General features: G+C 31.0%; 1 protein-coding gene across 1 annotated transcript in view; it reads left to right on the top strand.

The window, feature by feature from the left end:
- The first annotated feature begins 4,838 nt into the window (after positions 1-4,838).
- LOC148280964 (multicopper oxidase 3-like) overlaps positions 4,839-24,388 on the top strand; it is a 101,258-nt gene continuing 81,708 nt past the window's right edge. Inside the window, exon 1 of the mRNA XM_088227478.1 lies at positions 4,839-5,271. Within this exon, the coding sequence (XP_088083604.1) occupies positions 5,127-5,271 (145 nt within the window). The 5' untranslated portion in view covers positions 4,839-5,126. The remainder of the gene's footprint in view (positions 5,272-24,388) is intronic.

Here is a 24,388-nt window from a genome sequence, read left to right as displayed (position 1 = left end):
ACCTCATTTAGATATTTTTAATACAAAATTTTGTGACTTCAAAAAAAACTTTTTGAAACACTGTAAAATAAAACATTTGTCAGTGTGTAAAAAGGTTATGTTCCTTTAATTATGTTTATTTTATTATAATATCAAAATTTTAAATTGGTCATCTATATTATGAAAATCCCTCTCCTCCGCTCCTCCACTCTATTTCCCCACCCTTAACCTTCTTAAGAGCTCTTTTTTTTCTCATGTCTTATAATATATTATTTTTCTCTTTACTGTGTAACATGTTCTCTCATTATATTTGTGAAAAACTTTAACTGTAACTGTGTATTGGTGAACCGATTGCAGTGTAATTATGGGTAGGTACCTATCATTATTCCGTGTTCGCTCCCTAGTTGGAGTATATGGTATCCACAAAGAGCCTCCATGAATCTCTGTCGGCTGCCAGCTTCCGTGCGTCTTCCCAACCCAGATTCTCGTCCCGATGTTCTGACTTGAACTGCCGACGAACAGTCAGCAGTGGACGTCGAGAACCTGATGCCTTGTAAAGTAGGCAAGCGTGGTTAAGGCTCTCAGGAGGCATGCGCTGTATATGGCCCAGGCAATCGTATCGCCTCCGCTTGATGACAGTTAAGTAGTATCCAACGGAGTTTTCTGCGTCCGTTCTCTTATTACTTTATTCCTCACAAATAAAACCACCGCAGTCAAGATTCTTCTGAAACTCCTATTCTGAAAACTCAGTGTTTTGCTGTTTTGGGCCCTAGTGAGGTGCCACGATTCGTATCTGAAGAGGAGAACAGGTGTTATGAAGGCGTTATACAGGATGGTCTTTAAACCCTGTCACATCCGAAACCACAATGTTTAGTATGAGCAAGAAGACATATTAGCATATTTAAAAAAATATTTAGAACACAGAAAATTTTCAAAAATAAAATTTAAAAAAAACAAATGGTTGCTTACTTCTGCAGGGGAGAAGTGAGGGGAGCGCGGCGCAGTATCAGACTCCCCCTTCCCCCTCTTCATTTCTCCACAGCAGAAGTAAGCAACCATTTGCTTCTTTTGATTTTTAATTTTTTAAAATTGTATTTGTTTTAAAAAAGTATTTTAATATGCCAATATGTCTTCTTGCTCATACTGATCATCGTGGTTTCGGATGTGACAGGGTTGAACACTCTATATAGGCGGTTTCCACTAAGTAAATATCCGATCGCCAAACAGCCTTTATACTGTTGAATGTGGCGCTTGCTACTCCTAGCCGGATTCCCAGTTCTTTTTGAAAGTTGCCATTTTCTGTGACATGTACTCCGATGTATTTGTAACTCTCGACCGTTTCGATGATTTGGTTTGACAGAGTCACGGGATTTCGAGCATCAAAGCACGGAGAATTACACAGTACATTGATTTTTGCAATATTGATTTTTAAACCCACGCGTGCAGAGTACCTGTTTAGCTTATCTACAGTGACGTGAAGACCCCCGAATGAATCGTCAATTATAACCGCATCATCGGCATACTCTAGGTCGCAGAGTTTTTGGGAGGAGTAGATAGATATTAGGTTATTTGGTGTTAGGTAAGTACCTATACTCGTATACAAATATTAGAATTTCCATTATTTTTATCATTTTTGTATTATTATTTTACTTTCTATTTGGGGTATCTTTTGAAACTTAAGTTGTGTAAGTAACATCTTTTTTTTATTAGTTGGTTAGAAGAAATTGCCATTATTTGGCAAATAGCCGCCAATGTCGGGTGTTAACATAAATCGTACCCATTTTTTCCAATTGAAGAGAACAAGAGGTACAAGTAAAAAAAAAGATACTACGAGTTAGTCGATAAATTTTTGTTCATTATTTTACAACAAATAAGTCAATAATGTATTTTCCTTCATTATTTACAACTTCATGCCAACGGCCTTTCTGATGCAAACCATCGTCTTGCGCGGATGAAAAGCTTGTTTCGCTTTGGGCGTTGCTTGACCATAACTCACCCATTCTTTCCGTTTCTTCATATAACAAAAAGGCACAAATTTTCATCACCAGTAATGATGTGTTAAAGGAACCTTTGCTTGTGGCCATGCGTAGCTTGAGTGTAAGCAAATCGGCAGAAATTGTCGAACGTCGATTTTGCGTTATTTTCACTTAAAACATGTGGAACCCAAGCGTCGAACTACAGGACTTTTCCCATTGATTTGAGATTATAGTCATGCAACTGCGATTCATCTGCTCAGCCGATTCAAAAGTGGTCTGAAGGGGATCTTCATTAATAATATGGTTTAAGCGGTCCTCATCAAAGTCCACTGGTCGTCCGGAATGCGTGATTTTGAAACAAAAGTTTATTTATCGAGGTGTAATTTAGTACCAATAGCAATTGGAAAATGGAATTCTAGGCATTTATAGGGCTTATGAGCTGTACATTTTCCTTTCTCTAAAATTTTCTCCATCCCTGTTGTAATTTGTTAATCTGAATGACTCCCTAGGGAGTTAAATCCAGTCTTTCGTCTACAAACGTTTAGACAAACTCAAAATATCGTAATTATTCCAAATGGTTTATTTTATTTTCTGTTCTTTATACTACTTACCTTTTTAACACTTGTGAATTATTTGTCGATTTTTGGTCTGCGATCATTTATCCATTATATTTTCATAATGTAAACAGGTTCTTTATTTCATATCATGACTAGCTGGGAATTTCCTGTGTTTAAGCAGGACCATTTTTTACATTTGTTTTTCCATTGAATGATACTTAAACAATTGAAATCATAAATAATAATATGAAAAATTGTAACATAAATATAAATTAAAAAATATTCCAATAATAATGAGAAAATTAAACAAATATAAAAATTCTAATAATGAAAGGAATTTAAACAAACGTAAATTGCAAAATTTAAAAATTAATAAATATTAAAAGTTATAACCACTGCATAGAAATATATCCGTGTTTAGAAGATACAAAATATCACGGAAAAAAAGTTTTTTAGAATATCATAAAGTTTTTATCCACAAGTTCATCATCTTTTTACATGCATTAACACTTATGTACGTATTTATATCAGGGCCCAATACTTAAAAAAATCTGGGGCCCAATACTGTAAAATGCCTCTGAAAAAAGGCAGTTTTAGTTTAAGGTACCCTATAGTTAATATTCGAATTGCACATCTTGTTTTTTTTTTTTATAAACGGCTAAAGCCAATTTGTACAGATTGTGTTACATAATAAAAAAAGTGATCAAGTATAAGAAACAAATTAAGTTTATTAAACTTAGATACATTATTATGATGTACACATATGCATATTATGTATGTTGTATACGTACGTATAAATAAATGTAATTTTACGTACATATTTATAAACATATGAATATTTGGTTCATTGGTTATTGTTGTAATTTCAGTAGTACGTATTTCCTATGTACAACTAAATGAGTGTGTCAAACCAATATAGATAGTCAGTATGCTTTTTTGTAAATAGGGGGGTTTTAAACTAATTATATTTATTTTCTCTTTTAAAAAAAAATTAAATTATCAATTATTATATTAAAATACAGGTGTACGTATAAAACAAGGTATTATGCATTCTCCAGAAATATTGCGATTATTATCACTTTATGCTGGAAGTGACATATTCTGTTTAATATTTCGTTAGGTTCTTTTATTTTTATTGAAAACCAGAAATTATTTAGAGCCGCCCTGACACAGCTGTCGAGCTGTCTGATAGTTAAAAAAATAGTTTACTCAAGTGGAGTATCTGAGGAGTAGGCGAGTGGCAGTTTTAGCATTATTTTTGATAAGGGTTCTAAAAGAACACCTAATAGCTTGAAAATTGACTACATTGCCAATTTATTCTTTTATCTCATTTTTTTATAAATAATTCATCTACTTGTATGCGTATATTTTATAGATTGAGTTTTTCTCCTTACACGTTAAAGACACAAAGAGACGTTTATTTTAATAAAAAGGTTTTTAAAAATCACTGCACCGGAAGTTGGAACCGGAACTTTACGCCATTTAACAAATGATGAATGATGATATACAATATTAATGAGTGAAAATATTATTTATATTTTTGTACATTTTTCAATTACATAACAACGTCCATTTTGGTTACTTAACGCATATTATTTCGTTCTTCAGAAAAATAATTATACCAAATAGACTCCAACGCACCTTTATTCATAAATAAAATATTATGAAACAGAATTTTGCAAGAAAACTGGTTTCGTGCCTCGTCTATGCTCAACATTACAGGCGCGGACTATTAGAAACTGGATATTGTTACACTGTCGACAAAATAAACACTTAAGTCATCTAAATTATTAGAAAGAAAAAGCTTCGTTATAATTGTTAAACATAATATAATAACAATTAGAATTTTATAATAATTAATTATAGTGTTGCGAAGTGAATGTCAATTGTATTAATTTATGGTAATCAATCAGTTTCCTAAATTAAGATTCATAATAGTCAATTAAAGTTAGTACTTAAGCTTCTTGGTCAATTGGTCAGCGCGTTTGCTAAGCACGCAAGAGATTCCGAGATCAATTCCCGGCATGCTTGGCACGAAATATCTATTTAAAATAGTTTTTTTACAATAGGATATTTTATTTTCGAGTATACGGGTACAAATTTTAAAACTGAATATTCAAGCAATGGAAATTACCACAAGAAATGTTATTTTATGTAAGTATATTTATATTTATCCGAAGTACAAATAATTTAAAAAAATTGCAACGCATATGTAGATACGAGAATATTGTGTTTTGTAATTGCCGAGCCGCGGCGCGCCGCTCACCTGGGGAGTAGCATAGACGAGTCACGTTATCCGCGCAATACGAAGTGAAATATTTTAGGTATCAGTTGTCAGCTGATCGTTGTTGATGACGGTCGGGGATTTTTAGCATTACTGAATTAAAGCAATTAAAACGACAAACACCAAAAAAGAAATAGTACCATGTATAAAGGACAAAAATAATATAAGAATCTTACGCCTTCAAAAATTATTTTTTATCAGTTTACTGACCATACTTGCATCTTTATTTATTGGTCTGACATCATGTTCGTTATGCGACGGAATTTTATTTTTTAATATTTACTAATTGGAGCTGTGATAAATAGTATTTTCATTGTTTTTAACTTTAAAATGAAGGCTTCGGAGTGTGTCAGTAAAAAAAATGGCGATGTCGCGAAGCGGATTGACTACAAAAAAGCGTCACTGCAAAAAGTTGGAATTATTCTGGGACTCGTGTGTTTGGTTTCCGTGATTGTTTACTTTACTCCAATGCCAGGTAAATACATTTTGTGGATATTTTATATTAAAGTGGTCTTGCGCTCCGAATGTTAGTCCAGGGAAAGTATAATAATATATTGTAGTGATTTTATTTATTTATTTTATTAGGGAACAATGACAGACAACTGAAAATTACATGGAATATTGCTAGACCCGTCACCCTTTATAATTGTTCACATGATCCAATGTGTTGCAAATAATAATATAATAAATCGAAATAAGAAAAAAAAATACAATTCCAAAAAGAAGTCAAAGAGAAAAGTTTACAAAAATAATAGAAAAAAAAGAATTTAATTTAAAAAAACAATAAGAAGCGTATAAAAAATAATTTAATCATACATCATGTTAACATTATTAAAAATCAACACCGGGACTTCTAAACATGCTACCCGAGCAATTCACAATGAGACGCATAAATATACTGTAAAAGTAACCATCTTTCATAAAAAAACCATAAATTTAAATGTAGGTAAATAATGTAAACAATGTCTTCCGATTTTGAGACGTACAGGTCTCTTCGGCAGGACACTAATTATACTAACATTAATATCCTACTATTCTTCTTCACCAATGTAAAGTTACATAAAAATATAAAACAACCATGCTTATAAGACAGATGCTGTTAGTAGTAAATATAATGTACACTGATTATAATAATTGAAAAACTATAAATCTTGTTCAGCACGGAGCAGTCAGCGTCCCAGAACCAGCTGTTTCCAAAGAATAGCTGTTTTAAAATAACTTATTTTTCTTAAGTTTATTTTTTTTACTATCTCTTCTGTGTAGGTCGGGTAGAAATATAAATGCTAAGGGTGTTTACTCATGGATGATAATATACTCTAGGACGTCAAAGATGTCGATATATTTCATGACAGTGCGATTTCAGGAAGGCATTTCCAAATTATAATATGTATGTTCATTTTTTATGACATTTTTATTAGTAATCAATCTGTTTTGTATATTTTGTAATGCATTGAAAATAAATTGGGCACAATGTAATGTTCCTAATGTAAATAAAAAATGAAAACATGAATTTAATCATAAATATATTAATACTATTTAAGTAGTTGTTAAAAATATGAAAATATACTGGAACCTCTTTTGTGAGAACATTTTACACAGAGTACCGTGTAAATAATGAGTACTAAAAAAATCGGGGTTTAAAAAAAGAAAATTTTTCGCTATTTATTTTACCATAAGATTTTTCCTAAAAAAATGTAAAAGGAATATTCACTATCATATTATATTATACGCCAAATAAGTTTTTTTTTAAAGTGACGTGTAGGGCCCTCCAATACAAATAGTTTACACAAGCACAATCGAAATGTTATTAACTCTTGTGTGGCTGTGATTTTTTTTATTTTCTTTTATTCAGGAAACATACAGTACAGTTACAAAGTTTAATATTTTACACAATTGGACTTAATTCTAATGGACCAGTGAAGTTTCCATATTAAAAAGCAATTAAATCTAATGTTAATTATGAAAGTATAAAAAAGAGAAGGAAAAAGAAAACATAAATGAAAGTTGTTTAAAAATTTGAATTTAAGTGAAAAAAAAAAAAATATTTTAAGGTTTGTAGTTTGTAGTGAGTATTTACAAATGGAAATAATATTAAAAATGAAGAAAACTTGTAAGAGTAATTAAGAATTAAGAATGGAAATAAAGAATGAAAAACATACTCAGATGTAAAAATAAAATAAAATAGTAATAACATTTTTTTTTAAAAAGGAAAAACATAAACACATATTTATTTTAAGGGATTCAAAGAAACGATGAGAAGAATATTTAAGTGAAATATAAGACAGTAAATTTAAATTTAGGTCAATTTAAAAAACATCTTCAAAATTAATGACATATTATAGTAAGAGCAGCAATATATTGATTTTATTAACATATATAATATAAGTAATTAAAAGTTGTTTAAAAGTATAACAAGTATAAAAACATGCCAATGGCAGCAGAGAAAAAAGAAAAAATAAAGAAGGAATAACAAGTATGGCAAGTAATCATTTAAAATTTGAAAAAGCAATATAAGGAGAAGATTTTAAACCAAGAGAAGTCGATAAAATTTCATTAAAGCGATTTTAGAAGTAATACAAAATTTCAAAAGAGAAATTTAATTTATAATAATAATATGAATGTATGTAATTTGAGTGATATAAGAGAAAAAGGGACCAACCGTGATGTCACATTAGTCGATAAAGGATACAAAGATTTGAAATATTTCTCTTATTTTTTTAAATAATGAATTCGTATTTTTTTGTAATCTTCAAATGAACATTTTCACAAGCGATTTGCAAAGTATAATTTGTATAACTATGCTAAATGTTGATACGAAAAATATTTATCCATGCTACGCGAAGAATGAGTCCGCTAATTCAGCAACACATCTATACAGATACCTTACACAAGAGAGAGCACGAAGATAAAAGTCATAACAAGGAAGACAGAGACGCTATTCTGTGGCGGGTGTTGTTTAAAACAGATTCAGTCTTCAGTCGGTTGATGACAGTGATGGGAGACGCATGCACGTAATATGAGCGGCGTATTTGTGATTTTTAATAGGCCTTTTCGCATAAATTATGAAGAAAAAATTATTAAACAGTATGTCTCCATATTTTTTTTTTCAAATGTCTGAGCTTAAGAATATTCCATCTTTTACTAGCGGTAAGATGATGTTACATCACCGCGCGCAAAAGGATTATTTACCACAGTCTTTTAAGAGTTAAATAATTAAAGATTTTATTTAGGTAATGCTACATTTACAAAAACATATATGTTATTCATATAACATGGTGATAAGACTAATAAATAAAATAAAATAATGTTTTTAGTTGCTAACCAAAAGATAAATAATTTATTCTTTTTATTAAACTAGATTTTATTGTTTTCCATCAGTTTATATATTTTTTAAAGTTTTCTTTTATTTTTTTTCAGTTTTAGATACTTTTCCAGTTTTAATTATTTTAATTCCATATTTTTTTATCAGTTTTATATATATAGATATAACTTATTATTTTATTTATAGATATTACAAACTAAATTTTATAAAAAAAAAGTACAATGTATTTACAAATGACTAGTGAGGATAGACAGTGTCTAATTTGTTTGCATACAATTCAATTTTAATTTTGGTTGATTGTATTAAATACCATTGTCACTGTATTGCAAACAGTACATTTTGTATTATTTACTACAATAAACGCCGATTTTCTGCACTTTTACTCTTGCTAACTAACTCATATTGCTATTAAGCCTGAATTTTCAATTTAAAAAAAATGTTGGACCGTGTTATTTCAAAACCGTGTAAAAAAACCGAGGTTCAAGTGCGTATGAAAAAACATTTAAAACTCAAAAAGACACTCTCCATTTTCAATAAAGTTTGAAACATCGAATCACCGCGTGTACTTATTACAAAATGCTGACTATCTAGAACGGTTTTTATACTTCTAATTTCAGTTTAATAAATATTGTTGCAAATATAAAATAATGAATAGGATTTGCTGTTTGCAGATAGAGAAAAGATTTTAATTTATGTTTAATTTAGTGCTCCTAACAAAATTTAATCATAAATATTTCATTTCATTCATATATTTTATAATTCTGATGAATATAATAACGTGATGCGTCCTATGTGTATTAAATAGGCCACAACACATTATTTATTTATTTATTTATTCACTTAAAATTACAAAATTAAATATTTATAAACTTATTAAAGCTTTTTAGGCTATGCCCGTGTCAAGCCACAATAAATAACAATAAAAATACATAGTAAAATTAATTAGATCAAATTATAATGACATAGAATCACAATCTAGAAAAAAAGGTAAATGTATTAAATAATCAAATTCCAAAGTAGTCTTTGTATTCAATGCAAAAAAGATAATCAGAAATAATTTTTAAAATATAAATTATACAAATTAAGAATCACACATAATCAAATATACAAAATAGTGGTATCATTAAAATCAACAAAATAATAGTAAAATATAGTAGTATTAAAAAAAAAATAACACAAAATAAGCATAATTGAAAAATTGAAATATATAAAAGCATAATTGAAATGATATTTGAGTTATGTTTCTAGAAATTCACTCAATTTTAATAAGAAATATAAGGATAGGAGCAATAAATCATATACCAAATAATAGTACGTACTAAATTAAATTATAAAAAAATACATAATAAGAAAAACATAAAAATTATAAAAATTATTCATTGGCTTAGGAAATAGAAATCATTTGAATTTAGTCATATTTGTCCATTGTGTACATATTTGAAAATTCAATTACGTCCCACGTGAATAACAAGGTTAATTGAGTATTCAAAATATACCACACACGGTCCTAAGTTTAGGCAATCAAGTTGACCTTTTTCACACGGGTTTAAGAAATTAATAATATTTATTTCTGGTAAATATAAAAACAATCATGTTTTCACTTGTTTCTCACATTAAATATTTTAAAAAGTGCGACAAAAAAGAATGAACAAAGGAAATGCCCATAATTTAGATGCCATTTTGTTTTTATGATCCAAAATTCAAAATATCAAACTAATAATTTACGATTTGGAAAACTCTTTCTATTTTTGGGATAAGGAAAATAGGGTCTTAATTTCGTATACTGTAGGCGCCCAATTTCGAATACAATGGATAGGGCGAAAAACTTCAACGAGAATATTTTTATTAGAAACTTTCATTTCAGACATTCCAAGCAAATAAACTTTGCCTTCCTTGTTTAATTCTGCACCCTTCTCGAAACCTTACTTGAAACATTTACTGCACTTAGTCCAATCTTCCTCATATGTATTTTCCTTATATAATTCTAGGCACACCATACACTCAACATCTCCAGGATCGTCAAATTCGCATTTAGATTCATTAGTCAAAGGGGCTCCATATCTGAAAAATTTGAAAAGCTAACTTGTAATTACCTTTTTTTTCATTTTCCTGGCGGCGACTGATTTTGGGCATCCAAAATAAGAAACCATAGTGTATCCAAAAATAGGACACTACCAAAAGCATTTTACAACTTGCGCGCCAACATAATCTCATAAACTTTGACGTCTAATCAACTTGACTTAGCAAATAGAGTATAACACCTTTATATCAAACTACATAATAAATCATTTATGCTTACCACTTGCTGTGTTTTCCCGCTATTCGAAATTAAGAAACTATGCGAAATTTAGATAATTTCCTCTACAACATGCGAAGTAATCAAAATGTCTGCATTGTGGTGTAGTGGTTAGCGCGTCTGGACACCGTAAGTAAATTTGATTCTCGGAAAGGTTGCGATTGATTATTTATTTCAAAGGTGCTTTACGCAATATTTAAAAGTTTTCCTGGAAAAGCCTCGAATCATTTTAACTTCAAATTTGCCATGAAACCATGTAAATATTGTTATAAAAGTATATGTAAATTGTCTTTTTAAAAATTTTACCTGAGAGTAGCTATCGAGTTTAGGATTCTAGTTTTATTTCGCACGCAAAATTGTATTCTTCAACCGCCTGAACCCAAATATAAATACATTGTATTTCGTTCCGTTTTTTTTCATTTGTTCTTTTCGCCTTACATGTTTTATTTATATTTAAAATAAATCTGTTCTTGAATCATTTCACTAAAAAAATAAATTATTATTTTACCTACGCTTTTCATTACTTTTTAAAATATTTTTTTTCTAATCTTATATTCAAAAAAAAAATGTGATTCTTCTCAGGCCTGGGAGTTCTGTGTAGTAGTTTACAAATGTATTGAGGAAGTTCAGTGGATTAAAAAAAAAAGTTAATTGATAAGACTATTAAATTAAGCCAACAAAAATATTTCTAATTTTTATGTATCGTATTATCAGCGTCGGCCTCGTGGTGTAATGGTCAGCGCGTTAGCCTGCCATGCAAAAGGTTTCGGGTTCGATTCCTGATATGGTTGATATGAAATGATTATTTAAAAAGGGTGTTTTCACACTAGAATATTTCGAAATCCCTTGACTGGTAACTGAAGCGTAAGACTGATCACCTTACCTTCATGTAACAAAAATGATCAAGAAACGCTACGATTGGTGTACCAATGCAGTGCCCTATGCACCATTAAGTGCGGAAAGGAAATGATGATGATGATGATTATTATCAGAATTATGATTTTTTAAAGTTTTGCATTTCTGAAACTACTCCGCGTGTGACGTCTAAAGTTCTCTTTCGCTTTTTCTCGGTCAGTTCTGCCGATTGGCGCGTTAGCGGTATGTAAACCGGAAATCTTCCACTACTCTCTTATCATTGGTTAATTTATGTCTGTCAAAGAAGTTCTTTTTATTTTAATATTTTTAAATATTTTTTTAGTACATTTTCGAGAAACTTTGCCGCACATTAAAAGCTCTAATTTTTACCGCGCGTAAAAAAGCATTTTTTGTATCTAATTTCCCGTAGGGCTGAAGTTCTGCATTTGGTCTCTTGACATGTTGTAGTTAACAAAAAAAAAATATTTTGTTATAATGATTCTGTTACTCATTAAATTATGTTGGGAAAATGTAATACTTATCTACAAACATTTAGACATGCTACTTAAAATATGTGTTTCATTTATAATACGTTTTACAATACAATATATAACAGCATAACAGTTATGATTAGTGTGTATTAAAACCTAAAATAGGGAAAATAACTAGGTAAGTGAATTGAACATTGTCCATTATTACGTCAGAATAGTTTTATTAACTTTAATTTTTTAATTTTATTTAAATTTTTTATTAAGAAACCCTTACGGTTACATAAATTCAATAAAATATTTTTACTTTTAAAATTCACATTCTACTGTTAATAATAATATTTTTAACATCTTTTGTTGGTTGTCTGAGTCTTTTGTTTAGTTTTGTCTGGTAGTTTATTGTATAGTTTCAGTCCTTGGTTTATTAGTCTCGATTGTTCTTTTCTCGTTTTAGAAGGTTGCATATGATATTTTTCTGATATTCTCGTATTGTGTTCATGTAATAAAGGTTTTTTTTTAATTAACGTAAAACACGAATATGTTATTCCAAGGAAAAGAAAAGAAAAGTACGTATATGAATAAATAAGAAAACAATTAATAATACAGCACAAATGCCTTTTAAAAATCATTAGTACGGTACAAAGCAAAATATTTGTTAAGAAATGATTTCAGAGTTTGGAGTTTAAAATGTAAATATAAGAGGTAGGTAAATTCATTCTTTAGTCTGTGTATTGTTAAACAGATTGAAAAATGTTCGTCACTCTACGTAAAATTGTATTTTAATTACAATTTCATAAAATTAATCATGTAAATTGTAAAAAAGTTGTGACAACGTGTGAATTGCAGTAAAAACATGACGAAATTTCACTGATTTAATTCAAAACACATTAGCGAGGAATTTGAATGCATAATTAAGTTTCCCTAAAGTTACGTCAATTATTTTGAATGCTAGAAAATAAACAAATATGGATATTCGAACATGCATAGAATGGTGAAATTAATGTTTTAATTTTTTTTAAACATTTTGCAATTTAAATTTTTTTTGTTTGAATTTAGTACATTTTTTATTGCATAATACTCATCATGTATCACTATTTTCATGAAAACAAAAAAAATCCCACATAAGCATGGCCTGTGCGTGGGTATACTAAATCTATAATAAATAACGAAGTTTAAGGTGTAGATGCATGTATAATATATACAAAATATAATACATAGAAAATAATACACATAAAAAATAAAAATACATGCAGAGAAAAAAAATATTTAATTTAAGTTGATAATTTAATTAGGGAAATTCAGTGTATAAACTATCTACTGGACCCCTACGACTTAACTGTACGAAAAAACACCTCAGCAGCTCAATCACAATGGCCGAACTTGACGATAATTACCGACGCGATAAAAAATCTTAAAGATAAGTATTGGTTATGGGCTTAATCGACGTGATAAACATCTGTGATTAAGCACTTATGATTAAGCACTAAGTTAGACATAAAATGCTTGACGAAAATTGATACGATACAATTGTACGTCAAATGTCATCAGGAATAATCTAAATGATGACGAATTAATATAATACAAGACGACAACATCCACATTTAAAAAGCATTAAATATAAAATTTGGATCCAGTTTTAGCATTCTATACAAATTTTAACGGCCACGAACAAATAAACATGAATCATGACGTATTAGGGGCGTAGCCAATGGAATCACAGTTTTTTGCGGGAATTCAAAATTACAAATTTAAAAGTATTTTTTGTGCCACTAATAATTAGCAAATATATTTTTTTTTACTGGACAGTATTACTTCGTTCAAAAATTCCTCGTAGTGCAATGGTTGGTGAATTTGCCTTCACTTGAGGTCTCGGGTTTGAGTTCTGAGAAATATTTGTTCTGAACTAGCACCTGAAACATTAACGATCACCTTATTTTCCTGTAATAGATTATTGAGATACGCTGCATTTAACTTAACAATGCAATGCTCTATTGGTGCGGATAAGAGTTGGATGGTGAATATTTAACTGCCAGTGTACTTGACAACTAAAGCGTAAGACTTACCACCTTGCCTTCGTGTAACCGATGATCAATATATGCTGCATTTGGCGATTCAATGCAGAGTCCTTTTGACCATTTGGTACGTATTGATGATGATTACGTCTTTCTTCTCTCATATAGTGTCCATGCGGCTCGACTGTGGAATCATCTCTCTTCCTCTATCAAAGATATTTAAATCACGTATTCAAATCACGTCTGAAGAATCATCTCTTTTCTCTTCCTTAATCTCTCCCCCTTTCCTCTTTTTTCCCCTTTCCCATTGAGTAATAGTATTGATTTAAGGTAATTTATATCCAAATAAAATTATTTATATTCTTGTATATCTTTAGATTTTTTTTTATTTTCTATTAAATACGTTTTGTAACTTGGAATAAAAAATTATAACTTTTATTTTATTGGTTGGTTGGAAGAATTTGCCATTTGGTAATAAGCCCGCCAATGTACAATTAACATTACGTACAAAAAGTTAAATTAGTAAAAAAACTGTTCGGGTGGCGATTAATTTTTGCGGGGTGTAAAAATAGCGTTTGCGCGATTACGGCAGATGCGGATAAACAGTATGCGGCCTAACAAACCACAGCAGACAACAATCCTACCTTTGGGAAGTCAGGAAAATGGATCAGGGACAGGAATCCGGATGCTAAATCTCCAAGTCCTGGCTTCTGGGTAGTGTTTCCCTTTTTTGGCGAACAGAGCACTGTCACTATAATTATGCGGGAATATATCGAGGAATGTGGCGGCGCGCGGCGTGGCGGTCAGAAGATGTAAAGGTGTACGGATGCGGACAGACGATTAAAAGGCAAGTGGATGCGGGCAAATAAATTATGCAGAAAAAAAATGATTGTTGATGTGGGTTGCTATGGATATGGAAAACTCTTCTCATAGAAACCGTAGGTACCCATGGCCATAGCAATGAGGAGAATAAACCATTATTGGAAGTTGGAAATTCACAGGATAGGATAGGTGGACTCCTATCAACTGGCAGTACATCCAGCCACGACTCACTTAATCTCAACCACTCACGCAACCAACTGTGATGATTAAAATAAAAATAATATTTTGAGATGAAAGAGAATATTTTTGTTGCAGAGGTATTTGTAAATCACAAATTTAATTTATGGACTTGGTGAACCCAAGCCCATATTTTTATAAGAAGAGTTTTTAATTGTAATATTAACATTATTGCTTCGTAAAAATTTAAAAAGTTTTTATAACCTCGTTGTAAAATAGAAATTTAAATCGTAAAATTTGTTATTACAGGTAATTTACTATCATATCATTCATACCTGAGTGCACTTGTTTCACCGAGGTAAATTATTATTATATTGCTCTTAGGCTGACGGAGTTTCTGTTAAAAGGTGGCATGTTATTTATTAGCTAGGATGAAGATGTTGCGTTTAACAGGAGAGAGTTTTTCCAATAAACAGCAATCAAAAATATAAATGGTTTTATTGTCAGAACGTGTTTCCGTAAAAAAATAATTTAATAATTATTTTATGAGATATCAAAAAATTATTAACTGTAATTTTATGCAAAAATATTAGACCTAAATAATAAATATCTAACATGCAAAGATTAAAATTTGTTTCGTTTAACAAATTACAACAGGGATGGAGAATACCTTAAATAAGGGAATATGGAAGTCTAGGCATTTATAGGGCTTATAATCAGTCATTGGCTGGTTTAAGTGGCTACTTTACACTCTGTGTAACATTCACCATTTTGCCTATGTTTGAACATCCATATTTTTTCAATTTTTCTATTAGTTGATTTTAGTGAAGTTAAAGAGCTGAAACCTTTATTGTTGTGAAGATATTCATCTGACTGAATTATTTCACATACTAGGCAACGCCTGAAAACAATTTTCTTCTTCTTTTTAAACTTCTTCTTGGACCAGTTGGTTTCATTACAATATTTGAGTTTGTCCAAATGTCTCTTCACAACAATAAAGATTTAAACTTTTTAACTTCACTAAAATCAACAAATGGAAGAATTGAAGAAATACGGATGTTCAAATATAGGCAAAATGGTGAATGTTAAACCAGCCAATGACAGGTCATAAACCCTGTAAATGCCTACACTTCCATATTCCCTTATTTAAGGTATTCTCCATCCCTGTTGTAATTTGTTAATCTTAATGACTCCCGAGGGGGTAAAATCCAGTCTTTTGTCTACAAACATTTGGACAAATTTAAATATTGTTTGTTTCGTTTGTTATTTAAGTTTAAACTTTTTTATTGAAATTTAAAAAAAAGTTTATTCAGTAAAAAAGTTAAAGGGCCATTTACATGTGGACGATACAATAGATATGGCATTACTGTCTTGTTCTAGCTCCGTGAACAGCCTCAACTGCGCTGGACAGAACGCTAGGACAATACGAAAATTCGGCCGCAGTTCACACGTGAGCGCTGCGAAAATGAATACACTAAGGCGTTTGTAACGAGCGAAATAAAAAACATTATTAGTTTTACTCCAGATAATTCAAAATTGTAAGAACGAAATATGTAACAATTTTTTTTCCTGCCCGACGAACTAAATAGTAAAAATGTTTTTTTTGGAGCTCATGTTCACTTCAAACAAATTGTCATTGTCACATGGTCCTGTCCATACGCGTTCACACGAAGACAATGTGGCCGCTGGTGGCCACGCGCTATGGAGAGGGTATTCATTGTTCCGCGTAGATAGCCTGCCTGTCTTTCGGTAGCGATGTCTTGGGACAATTTACTGACCCGCGAATTTGTATTTACGCGTGGACAATGGTCTAGTCCTGAGACGAAACAATATTGTGTTATCTACGTGTTAACTCGATTATTTTGGCGAAAACGTAATGTAACAACCCGTGAATGCCTAGACTTTCTTATTCCCTTCGCTAAAATGTTTTCCATCTTTGTTGTAATATTATGATTCCCTAGTGGGTAAAATCCAGTCCTTGACGACATAAATTTGGACAAAAGTTAAGTTTAATCTAAGAATAAAAAATTCGAAGTCATTTCATATAAATGATCAATTTGGTAGAATCTTATCTACATCAATGAAGATTTTAGCCTTTTCACTTCACAAAAAATATAAGGTGAAGTATAGAAGTACCATCATATGTGGCAGGCAGGATTATAAATATTTCTTTATTTCGGTATTTTATCAAAAATAATTTCGGCTAATTGGTTTTCCAACGAGAATGAATATAATTGGCGTACGTAATAATTATGATTTTGTCGGCCTTGTGGTGTAATGGTCAGCGCATTTGCCTACCATTCCCGACATGGTTGATATGAAATATTTATTAAAAAGGTGTTTTCACACCAGAATATTTAATAGTCCCTGATTATCTTACCTTCTTGTAACAAAAATGATCAAGATACAATGCGATTCTTGTACCAATGCAGTGCCCTATGCACCATTACGTGCGAAAGGAAATGGAGATGTTGATTATGATGAATAATCATGGTAAAACTAAATCACTTCTGCTATTGCTTGTTTATGCTAGCTTATTCGATCGATTTTACCAGGGGAAAGCTAAATAAATTAGTCAAGAAATTATAATTGAACGTAGTTATGCAGAAAGCAGCCAGTCCACAATTTTGAAAAAAAATATATTGGTGTTATCGGATGCAGTTGGGTCAATTCTATGTTCTGCTAAAAACGGCAAAAACCGCTTTCGTACTAAAAACTACTCCAATAATCACCTTCTGAAAAAAGTTTCGATCACAAAAACGACATTTCTAAATTTGCAGAAAACACCCACAGTACCAGAAACATCTTGTGGTACTTTAATAATCGTTAATACTGGTCCAATGTATAATAAGGTTCTTGTTTGTAATATAAAGAAAACTAATGTACTCATTGGTTATCATTTGTCAAACTCAAGAACATTACAACTGTTGTGTGGATTTGATTACTCACTCTTTTCACAAAGGTGCTATTATCTCAGTTTCACTTTTATATGGCTGGCTGCTTTCTGCATAACTACGTTTATTCTTACGGGTATTGTAGGTTGATTTTCATATGTGGACAAAAAACTAATAACTTGGACAAATGGGTAAATGGGTAAATGAAATTTAGAAAACTAGTCACAACGGAGTTAATAATTAAACTTTAATGCACCATTACAAAAATGACCGGGTTGCCAAATAACTGAGTGACCTTTGCTAAAACTTATCGAAATGAAAGATTTCTATTTTTTATTTACCATAAACTATTTTAAAAGTTTATTCATAAAATTTAAGTACCTCGTTTTGCGAACCATTTTAGTAATATTTACTTTTCCTCATGTTTTACCTTACCTTTTACTTTTAAATTTCTCGTTCGTATTTTTTATCTGATTAACTTTGACATATAATAAAAATAATCATTTGTCTTATTTTTAATTTGCCCGTCTGAATCCTAGATGTATATGTACGAGTATGTTTTAAACAATTGACGACAGGCTTTTTTGACGTCATCCATCTTTTGTGCGTCTTCTGAAGTCAGGCCTGAATATTATCATTCATCATAATTTACTTATTCTCGCCCAGTATTACATAGGGCGTTACATTGTTTTTTTGTTTGTTTGTTATTTTTATCAATGAAATTAAAAATTTGTAGTCAAATCGCGTTTTTTATTATTCGCGGATGACTTGAAACTATTTTTGAGGGTTAAAACTTTGGATGATTTTCGTTCTCTCCAAACGGATATACTAAACGTATCTGAATGGCGAACACGAAACAAATTATCGTTCAATATTTCAAAATGCTCAGTTATGTCTTTCACCAGGGCCCACAAAACGCTATTCTTCCGCTATAGAATGAATAACCAGAATCTTATGCGGACTGCGAAGGTTAAAGATCTAGGCATCACTTTTGTGAGTTCCCTGACATTTCATGATCAGATCGAAACAGTTTGTAGTAGTTCATTGAAGATGATAGGATTCGTCTTGCGTACTGCTAGGGTTTTTGGTAGTACACGAGTACTGAGAATTCTTTATAACTCGTTGGTGCGAAGTAGACTCGAGAGTGGCTCGATGATTTGGGGACCGTGTGAGTTGAAGTACTCTCTTATGGTGGAGAGGGTTCAGAAGAAATTTCTTCGGTTTCTCTACACGAGGGAGTGCGGATATTATCCATGGCTTTATCCCACTGAGTTCCTCCAGGGTATGCTTGGTTACAGCAGTTTGAAGACTAGAAGGAGTGTGTATTTAACAACGCACTTCTTTCGATTGTTGCGCGGTATTATTGACAACCCTGAAATTATGCGGAGCATTAGCTTTTATGTTCCTGATAATTACCTTAGACAGCGTCAACATAGACTGTTTCACATTCCAATATACAGGACCAACCTGCCAATGGTTATGCCTGTTGGAAGGGCTATCTCTATGTTGAACAATATCACTTTGGACATTGACATTTTTCACGTCTCTGAGGGAGTTTTTCGTTACAAGATTCTCTTACTTTTTAAACATATTTATTCGTTGGATATTATGTATACTAATGTGTTTTTTTTATAAATACCTTATTTTACCTAATTATTTCTATATGTATGAATTAAGATATTTTATTTTGTAATGTACATATATATGAATAAATAAATGATAAAATGATAAATAAATGATTGTTGCACAAGCGCATCTCGATCATTTTTATTATGTGAAAGTTATGTTTAAAAACCTTAATCTTCAGGTGCCAGTCCAGGAATAAAAAAAAAAGTATTTTAGTGTAGAACCCGCTCTGAAACCAATATTTTATGTCCACCTTGTCAGGTATCGAACCCAGGACCTCAAGCGTGGCAGTCGAACGTGCCAACCACGCTACGAGAAGACGTGTCTTTACTCAATTTTTTTTTGTGATTTTTACATAAGAGTTGCCATCAATTCGAAAGCCTCGTTCAGTATTATAGGTCTATTTCTCACAAAGACGACAAAAAAAATATTATTTATTCATCCGGATACAGCAATTTATACTGAAAGTAGTTATTCAAATTCAACTTTTTATTTAAAAGTCTATTTCCGTGATACATTTAGAGTTTTAGGTCAAACTTCGAATCGTTCTGTGGTCCAGTGGCTAGTGTTGCCGACTCACGCATCAGAGGTCCGAGGATCGAATGGCGTAATTCAAAACCGACTCTAAGTCTTGCAAAAACAGATATCAATTTTACTAATTGACACCGCAAACTTAGCATTCTCCATTGAGTTAGTGAAGCATCATTAGAAATCTCACAATTCTTTTTTCAATGTTTTTCGCAAATATCTCAGTAACTTCTTTATTGGAGATTTCTTAGTTTGCTTGTAAGAAAAAATAAATAAAATAAAATGAATAAAAAAATAGGCAATCGAGATAAAAGTTGTCGCGAGCCATTCACAGAATGTGAGCTATTTAATCGCCTGTTTAATGGCAGTTATAACCAATAGTTTTTACGTCCTTTTCGTTTTTCTATAATACATTATTTACCAAGTCAAATCACCACTCACTCAAAATAATTCTGAGGCAGAAAAACCGTAAAAAGAGTTAATTTAATTCTTTTGTAGCATTTTTATGTGCAAGCGAAAGTTAAATCCATTGATATATAATGAGTTAAAAAGAAAAGTGAATTTCTATAGATGCAAAATCCCACGCAAATCATTAAAAACGAATTGAATTTCGATCACAGCAGATCGAATATAGTAAAATTGAAATAAATGGGTCGTAAGTGTTACAATATTTATTCAGCGAAAAGTTTAAAAACCAAAATACAAATAATATTAAATCTGTAACTATTACAATATATTTTAGTTTAATGTTTGGCATTTATTTTTGCAATCACGTACGCGTAGCACGTGTCATTTCTCAGGTAACATCTAACACTTTCCATTTGCATTGTTCAAATCAGGGTTTTTTAACCTTTACGTGACGTATGAATATTTACAATACTTTTAAAGTTTTTATCAAAACGTGAAGATACATAATATACCATCATCAAACACTAATCGGTACCCGATGGCGCATAGAACACTGCATTTGTAAAGTACTTGCAGTGAATCTCGATTGTGTTACTGGAAGGTAAGGTGATCGGTCTTACGCTTGAGATGCCAGCCCAAGGACAGTAAAATATCGTAGTGTAAAACCACCATGTAAACAAATGTTTTATGTTGACCCTCCAAGGAATTGAACCCACTACCTCAAGCATGGTAGGTGCCACGCCAACCACTACACTGCGTGGTGGACTTATCTTTACTGGTTTTCCATTTTGAGGATTTTCACATGAGATTAGCCATCGACTTGAAAACACTGGTCGAACTGTATTCATCGTCCGCCTGAAAATATACAACAATACAGACCATTCAAAAATATATTGGGTGTCCGTTTTTTTCTAATTTGAAAATGAGCATCAGAGGTAAAGTGGGCGTTATTCGAAAGAAAATTTTCTACTTTATAAGTTTATTATTGTTTTTGCTTTTACGTTACATAAAACACATTATTTTATTTGATTCCAAGTCTTCAAAATGGAATGTCAAGTAGACGAAAGTAAGCATTTTTGACATGATCTTCTGTTCGCGTTCAGTTGAGGAAATGAAACCGCCAAAGCTGATCGTGACATTTGCCCAGTGCGGTGACGATGCTTTAATTATTGACTAATTTGTTATTAAATAATAAATGAGTGTACATTATTTACTAATTTATTGTGTCCGGTCGTTCTTTCCATTTGGAAAAAAAACTGGTACAATTTATGTTAACAAAATAAACTAGTCAATAATGTATTCTCCTTCATGTGGTGTATATTTGTCTCCATTTAGACACAATTGAACGCAGTTATGCAGAAAACAGCCATCCATAGAGAAGTGAAATTGAGAAAATAGCACGTTTGTGAAAACAGTGAATAATCAAATAAATACAACAGTTAGAATGTTTTTGACTTTGACAAATGACAAACAATTAATACATAAGTTTTTTTTTATATTTCAAACAAGTATCTTATTACGTATTTGACCAGTTTTAGTAGTAGTTATAAAGTGCTGTAAGATTTTTCTAGTGCTGTGGGTGTTTTATGCAAATTGAAAAATGCCATTTTTATAATCAACACTATTTTTAGAACGAGATTATTCCAGTTTATTTGGATGATACGGCCTGGCTGTTTTAAGCAGAACATACAATTGACACTAATATCGCATTTTTTCAAAATTGTGGACTGGCTGCTTTCTGCATAACTACGTTAAATTTATGTATACGCCTAATATTTAAAATATTGGTACACATTTACAATTTACAAAACGAGTTAGAGAGTTACCTTTTTAATTTTATTTTAAAAAAAACATTTAAAATATAATATTATTACTAAGCGACCACCGTGGCGTATTAGCTAAAATGTTGGCTTAGAGGGTTGGGGGTTCGATTCCCGGTACATTTATAAAATAGTTCATGTTGCAAATCTAAATATTTTATATTAAAATAAGTATACGTTAGTGTTAGATTTTAAAGGCATTTGTCCTATCAGCAGGTAAATTTGATATTTTTTTGCAGCTGGCGTGTAGTAGGATTTAGATTTTAGTGTAATTAGTATCCTGTCGAAGAAACGGGTACGTTTTGAAACCGGTAGACTTTGGAAAATAATAATAAAAACATTTACTAAGATTTATTGAAACAATATTTTGAGTTCGTCCAAATGGTTGTAAACAGTTTGTAGAGTTGTTATAATACTAACAGGTCCAAGAAAAAGTTTAAAAATAGCAAAATTGTTTTAAAGAAATAATTCGATCAGATGAATCTCTTCACAACAATTAAGGTTTCAGCTCTTTTATTTCACTAAAAGTCAACAGATAGAAGAGTTAAGGAAATGTGGACGTGCAAACATAGACAGAATGGTAAATGTTACCTAGTGTGTAAAAAGGCCACATAAACCAGCCAATGACAGGTCATAAGCAATGTAAATGCCTAGACTTCCAAATTACCTTATTTATTATGTTATCTATCCAAGTTTAAATTTGTTAATTTATTGAAACGTTTGAAAACAAAGTTAATGCTCTCAATAATAATAAAACGAAAATATTTGTTTATTATATTGCAATAAATCCACGACTGCGGTCGAACCCCAGGTTTTTGAAGGCCGATTTTGGTCTGCGGGCCGTTATTTAATGACTCCTGGTTTATATTGTTCATTTAATTAAAGATTTTTTATTAATAGTGTCGGTTCTAGAGATGATATCAAATCGTGAGATTGATGAGGCTGTTTTTGTCTGTCGAATCTATTGATTATGATTAAGGATCTTGTTCCGACAAAATGTGAATACTAATTTTACCAAACGGGTATGCATATCATTAAACATGTCAAAATGTTTCAATAAAATGGCGGTGTTTTGTTTGCAATATTATGATTCAAGTCAGTTAAGGTATTATGAACTACTAATCAAGCTGTATAAACAAGTTACATTTTATTGATATGGGGAAATTTAACTTTTTTTTTGCATTTTTAAACTAATAAGGGTCTATGAAATACTGTCCAGTGAACAAAAAAAAATATTGCTAGTTATTAGCAGCATAAAAAATATTTGTAAATTATTGATTATTAATTCCCGCAAAAACGGTCATTGCATTGGCTTCGCCTCTAATACGTCACGATTCATGTTCATTATAAACTTTGTTCCAGATTATTCAAATTTTTATATAACATCGTCACGAATCTTGACGTCACAACTATCAATGCAAAACATGTCGCGTTTTTCTAGTGACATATTTTTTTAATGAAAACATTTCTCCACAATATCCATATTGAATTTGAAAATACAAATAACTATTCTAAGTCCATTTCATATATTTTCATCGGCTTTCGTAGAACGTGATATTTCCCTATGTATGCTAAGATCAAAAATTGACAAACCCATCTCCTATTAAAAAATATAACAAGGAAAAACTCTCATTCGTGCCGTAGACGTATTTTTAATTAAAAAATAATGCACATACATTAATTAAAACGTGCAAAACTCGTGACAGTGTCCAGTGTATCATTTTAAAGAAAATATTCTAATTACGATTATGGATTTGCCGATATTAGTATTAACGTAAGGATTTAACAATATTTAAAAAAAAAAATTGATTTGAACAAATTTGACAATGATCCTTATATGGTGTATGCATTTTGTTTTTCAGTAGCTAAATTTCAATGTTTTATTAATGACAGTTAAAACAATACATGTGAGAATAAGAAAAGTATAAATATTAATAAAAAAATATATAAAGTATAATTAATAGAAATCATTTGAACCGTAAAATACAACAATATCTAATACAAAATTTATACATTTTTTATTCGTAAGATTTAAGATAAAAAATATCGATTTAGCCAATTAAAACAGTGTTCATAGTATGCCCAAATGTTTGCAGACAAGCTAGATTGCTTCCTTAGGGTGTTATCTCGATCTAATTTTGCTGCAGCAGAGAGGGAAAACATGTTTGAGAAGGGGGAAATCTAGACATTTACAGGGCTTATGACCCGTCATTGGCTGGATTAAGTGGCCACTTTAAACACTGTGAAACATTCACCATTCTGCCTTTGTTTAAACACCCACATTTTCACAACTCTTCCATCTGTTGACTTTTGTGAAGAAAAAGGGGTGAAATCTTTATCATGC

The sequence above is a fragment of the Micrasema longulum genome, unplaced genomic scaffold (genome assembly GCF_059751315.1).
Source record: "Micrasema longulum isolate JH-2025_06_02 unplaced genomic scaffold, ASM5975131v1 h1tg000508l, whole genome shotgun sequence".
In the NCBI taxonomy this organism is placed as follows: domain Eukaryota; kingdom Metazoa; phylum Arthropoda; class Insecta; order Trichoptera; family Brachycentridae; genus Micrasema; species Micrasema longulum.
This window is presented reverse-complemented; position numbering and strand designations above follow the sequence as displayed.